At 36.5% G+C, this 6,000-nt stretch overlaps 1 protein-coding gene and 1 pseudogene across 2 annotated transcripts in view; one reads left to right on the forward strand and one right to left on the reverse strand.

Annotated features, from left to right (window-relative positions):
• Window positions 1-5,766, reverse strand: part of MAP3K19 (mitogen-activated protein kinase kinase kinase 19) — a gene marked incomplete at its 5' end in the record, with an annotated part of 49,115 nt that extends 43,349 nt beyond the window's left edge. Inside the window, one exon of the mRNA XM_081262359.1 lies at window positions 5,593-5,766. Coding sequence (XP_081118485.1) covers window positions 5,593-5,766 — 174 coding nt within the window. The remainder of the gene's footprint in view (window positions 1-5,592) is intronic.
• LOC308630483 (protein mago nashi homolog 2-like) lies at window positions 1,661-2,085 on the forward strand (annotated as a pseudogene). The gene has a single exon. The product of its transcript is annotated as a protein mago nashi homolog 2-like (transcript).
• Window positions 5,767-6,000: the final 234 nt, after the last annotated feature.

Below are 6,000 nucleotides of genomic sequence, written 5' to 3' on the forward strand. Positions count from 1 at the left end.
TTGCAAATATTATTTCAAGTGTTTCTAGGAGAAGTCAATCTGCATTCCAAAAAGTTAATTGATAATTTATTCAACAGATATGAATCAGGTGCCCAGTGTGTGTTGAGAACTGTCCTTGGTGCTGAGCCTCTATCAGTGAGCAAGTAGCCAGCCTTCAATGAATTCACAGTTTAGTGATGAACAAAGGCAGATAAAAAGGAAACTGCAGAAATGAAATGCATTATGCTGTAATGTATAACTAATTAGAACAAATTTTAAAATTTCAAAAAAGAGAGAGAGAGAAAGAAAGAAAGAAATTGCAGGTGCTAGGAAGTAACACTGGCCAAATTATATTGTTATATTGTGTGCATGTATGAATGTAACAACAAATTCCATCATTATATACAATTACAATGCACCCATAAAAATGTGGGGAAAAGGCAATTACAACACATAATTGTAATGATAGAGGCAAATAGAGGAGGCAGAACTGGGGTACACCTAGAAGAAACCAATTGAGCTATCTTAGGAAGCTGAGGAAGAATGTGGAAGGAAGTGATATTTAAATTGAGACCCCAGGAATTAGACTCATTTAACCAGACAAAGACCAGAAGAAAGATTGTTTCAAGCAAAGGAAACAATGTGAATAAAGGACTGTGAATAAGAGAAAAAGTAACATTCAAACTCTAGAAGGAATTACATACTGATGGAGCTCAGGCAAGAAGGAAGGAAGGAGATGTGGACGAAGACAGTAAAAAAAAACCCTAAATCCTGAAAGGCTTTACCAACTCCAGTGAGGAGTGAAAAGTGTGTGTTCAGAGAAATGGGAGATAATGCAAGATTTTTATTAGAAAAAACATGGTAAGATCAGTGTTTTAGAAAATCACTTTGAATGTTCAACTAGTTTGATGTGGGGAAGAGCATAACTGGGAGATCCTGTGAGTATACCTTGACAGCAGCCTCATGGAAAGATAACACAACTGAGAAAGGGAGCCAGTCATGGAAATGGAGTGGTTGTGGATATAATCTAGGGGCATTTAGGAAGCTGAATTGACAGGACATAAACATTGATTAGACATGGGAATGAACAATGCACCATAAATCAAGTATTACTCCAGGTTTCTGTTTACTTTTATCTGTCTTCTCTACCTGCCAATGCAGGACAGACTGCCATGCTTCATTGCCTGAATGAATGGAATGGCCTTCTCACAGGTCTTTCCATTTCCAGATGTCTTTGAATGAAACCAACTAGAGTGGCTAGCATAAAAAATTCAGATAACAATAAGTGTTGGCAAAGATACGGAGAACTAGGAGCCTTCATACTGCTGTTTGTCTTACTAAAAATGTACATTGCATAGCCACTTTGAAAAACCATCTAGTAGTTTGTCAAATGATTTAATATAGAGTTACCATATAACCAAGGAATTCCAGTTATAGGTATGGTATTTAAGAGGACTGAAAATGTATGTCCACACAGAAACCTGTACACAGGCATTTATAGCAACATTATTCATAGTGATTTATAGTCATCAGAAGTTGAAAACAAAATTTCCATCAATGGTAGATAAATAAAATGTGGTTTATCCATACAATGGAATATCATTTGGCTATAAAAAGTAGAGACTAATAGGTGCTGGGTGGCATGTTGGCCAAGCTTTCGACAGGCTTCTGGGACACAAGAATGGCTATGGCTAGTGATTTCTATCTATGCTACTATGTAGAGCACGAGGGCAAGTTTGGACATAAGTTTCTAGAGTTTGAGTTTCAGCCAGATGGAAAACCTAGATATGCCAACAACAGCAATTACAAAAATGATGTCATGATCAGGAAAGAGGCATATGCACATAGGAGTGTAATGGAAGAACTGAAGAGAATTATTAATGACAGTGATATCACAAAAGAAGATGATTCCCTGTGGTCTCCTCCTGACAGGGTGACATTAGAGATGAACACATTTCTTTTACCACATCAAAAATAGGCTCTCTTATTGAGGTAAATCAGTCAAAGGATCCTGATGGCCTTCAAGTATTTTACTATTTGGTACGGGTCTTGAAATGTGCAGTTTTCAGTCTCATTGGGTTACACTTCAAGATTAAACCACTTTAAATTGTGTTTTTGAAGTTGTTTGTATATTTCATTAAGGAATAGGTAAGGGAGGGTTTATTTACCATTTCACATTTTTAGGAATGTGAAACAAAAAGGCTTTTCTTTCTTTTTCTTTTCTTTTTTTTGGGACCAAATGGGTTATACATCCCCACATAAATTAAATTCTGTAAATAAAAGCCACTTTTTGTAGAAATTTTGTTCTAATAAAACATCAAAGCCTGAAAAAAAGTATTGATAAGTATTACAATGTGGATGAATCTTGAAAACATTATGCTATGTGAAAAAAGCCAAATGCAAAAGACTACATACAATTCCATTTATATTAAACCCCAGAAGAGGAAAAGCTAGAGACAAAAATTAGATTAATAGGCATGAGGTGGGGAGTTTGAGGAAAAGGATAGTTGGGGACAGCTAAAAGGCACAGAGGTTGCATTCCTCCTTTGAGGGTAATGGTGTTCATTGTGAGGTAATGAAAATGTTCTAAAACATTTACTGTGGTAATTATTGCACATCCATATGAATATATTAGAACACACTGAATTATATATTTTAAATGGGTAAATTATGTGGTATATGAATCATATTTCAGTAAAGATGTTTTTAAAATGCCTTTGTGCCAGGTGTGGTGGTTCATGGGAGGCTGATTGCACATTTGAGGCCAGTCTCAGCAACTCAATGAGGCCCTAAGCAACTTAGTGAAATCCTGTCTCAAAATAAAAAGAGCCAGAGATGCAGTGGTTAAGGCCCCTGGGTTTAATCACAAGTACCAAATAAATAAAATAAAATACCCTTTTCATGCCTTCATGACCCTGCATGATCTGGCCCCTGCCTATCTTTCCAGTCTCATCTTGTGCCACTCTTCATTCTTCCTCTGCAAGTGCTGGACACCTTACTATACCTCAAATAGGCACACTTTTTTCCAACCTAAAACCTTTTTCCTTATTATTGTCCCTTCCCCAACTGCTCTTTCCTTATTATTCCCTCTTTTCCAAATGCTCTTTAAATGTCCTTTATCATTATTTATATCTTACTACAAATGTAACCACATCAGTAAGGACTTTTCTGACCACCTTATCAAAAAAACGGGAGTCGTTCTATTGATTAGTTCCAAGCACTAATCACAATTGGTAATTTATTTAAGTGCCTATTGTTTCCTCATTTGTTGTGTTTCACTTTCAATAGAAACTAAGTGTATGGGCAAGAGATCTTATCAAAATAATATTTTATGAATGGGTTAAGATGCTAGATTTTTTGCTATTTAATAAGATGGTTAACACTAATATGGGTGTTCCTTAAAAGGATTGGGTACAGGAAGAAAGATGAAGACAGTTTTGGATATGTTGTATTTGGAATGTTTGTGCCATTCAAGTACAGAGATTCAGTTGGAAGCTGAATATATATATATATATATATATATATATATATATATATATATATATATATATACAGGAGTTCAGGTGAGGGATGTTGACTTGAGTTACAGCAGGTGCCATCTCCATATTATTGAGGGATGTTCACATTTAAGAAATGAAAAGAATGCACAAAGGAGATTGGGTAGAAGTTGTCACATAAGTAGGATAAAATACCAGAAGGAAGCCAGTGGAAGAAAACATTTCAAGAAAAATTGGTGTCCAATGCTACTAAGAGCTGAAAGTGAACCAAGGACATTGTAGATGACAGACAAGAATAATTTCAATAATATGGTAAAAGAAGATGCCAGAATGTCATAGTTCAAATAGGTGAGAAAGTGGAGCAATGAGGGTATATCAGTAGATCATTCTTTAGAGTGGCTCTTGGGAAAAAATCCTCCATGATTTGTGTTTCTGCAGGTCTCATGAGCAAAGCTGAAGCACTGACTACCTTTGTTCTAGACTATGTTATCAAATATGTGTGAAAAATCTTAGAAGATAGAAATAGGGTCTTCCTCTGGAGTAATAAAAAGACATGCTTACTGTCCGTTGTAAAAGATTAAGGTTCCTTGAACTCTGGATTCTTCTATAAAGCAACCTGTTGTATGTACTCATATCACCTGGCCCACTTCAATTTGCTCTGGGAAAATTGGGGCTTGGAAAATTGAAGGAAATGCTGATTCCCAGCCTCTTACTAGTACTAAAAGTAGTGAACTGTGACTTTTCCCTGGCCTAGGAGTCTTTTTTTCTGCCATGTTCTATGAATCTCTGTCAGGTAACTTCCAAGTAAGGTAAAGACTCAGATTCTTCACACTTGACAATTTATTAAATGAAAGAAAGAAACAAAGGAAAGAAGGAAGAAAGAAAGAAAATTAAAAGGATGAGATAATAAGAGAGACAGGAATAACTGAGGAAGAATGAAGGCTTTGTGGGCTAATTAATAGGATTTTAAGAAAGTTCATGGGAAATGGTATTAAATGTGTTGACCAAATTGTACAGCCAATTAAATAAGAAGTATTCTCCACTTTATTGATTTAATGAGGATAAACTGAGAGGTAGATGCAGGCTGAGTACCAGGAAATAAATTCAATGACAGCTGTTCAAACAGTATCCTGTTTTTGCTAACTCTTCTATGGGTGCTGTCTTCCTCTCCAATCTGGCAGTTAGCCTCAGATCCATGTTGCTCATGCCATGGTAACAACTAATACCAAGATGCTTCCTATGTGAGCAAAACTTCTACCCCCTTTCAGGCAACAGTTACAGAGATATGCATCTTTATAGAAAGAAGTGGAAAAGATAAAAGGAGTAAAATGAGAAAAAAAAATCATGACTAATATGAACAGAAACCACCCAAACTTCCAGCTTTGACTGGTTCACTGGGGAGGTGGGTGCTGGGGTGCATAGTGCTTATTAAAGAAAATCAAATTGGTACAAGCTGTCTCATAGCACAGTGCTTCCTGATAACAACCTTGGATCCATTCAGTGATTAGGGAAAGGTCTCAGAATTTTTCATAACAGATGTTTCCTGCTCTAGGTAAGGGTGGTTTAGACCTCCAGGGGAGATTTCCCTGACACAGATAAATTTCCATGGGAAACCATCGATAAGGCATTGGTGAATGTTCAGGCCCTTCCTGGTCTGCATTAAGGTTTATAATACTCTAGCAGTTAACCCACCAGAGAGTGAGAAACTGACCCAAAGAAATCCAAATTCATGTGATTATCCCCACTGTCCTGGAAAACTCCCCTGTTACATTTAAACTAGGTGAAAACTTAAAATATATCATGATAATGGAACAGAAAATGACCTGGAGTAGATTCCTTAAAAAAAAAAAAAAAAAAAAAGTCAGGACAAGCCTATGTTAATCAAAGGCTTATTCCAGCAGAATGTAATGTGACTGTGACCACTATGTTAAACAGTGCCTGAACCTGAGAAAGATAGTGATAATGACCTTGCCTTCTGAACAGGGCTTTGGATGGACTCTAGATACTGGAAGTTCATTAGGTTGAGCAACAAGGAGGAGCCATAAGCCTGGAAACCAAACGTAAATATGCTTTGCTTATTGGTGTGGAACCATTGTCTTTCTCCCTCCCCTTGTACCTCTGTTAAATTTTCTTCTGCTGCAGTAATGAGAGGAGTATTTCCAGTCTTTGGGTGCTGAAAGTCAAGGTTTCCCAGGATGGAATGGACTTTAGTAATATGGTCACAGATGAGTTTCATATCACCTCTTGAAACAAATTCCAGGAAATCGTGAATCAGTTTATTTTTATTCATTTTGTTTGTTCCATATAATGCCTTCAAGAGAAAAGAAATGACATAATTATATGAGAGCCAACAGTAGGTGGTTCAAATGTAATATATTCTGCTTTTACTGTCACCTGTTTCTTTCACATGTAAAGATATTATAATAGCTTTTAAAGCAATTTTTGGGGGGAGGTACCAGGGATTGAATCCAGGGCACTTAACTACTGGCACACATCTCCTGCCCTTTTTTGTATTTTATTTAGA

The sequence above is a fragment of the Spermophilus citellus genome, assembly GCF_964194105.1.
Source record: "Spermophilus citellus genome assembly, chromosome: 11".
In the NCBI taxonomy this organism is placed as follows: Eukaryota; Metazoa; Chordata; class Mammalia; order Rodentia; family Sciuridae; genus Spermophilus; species Spermophilus citellus.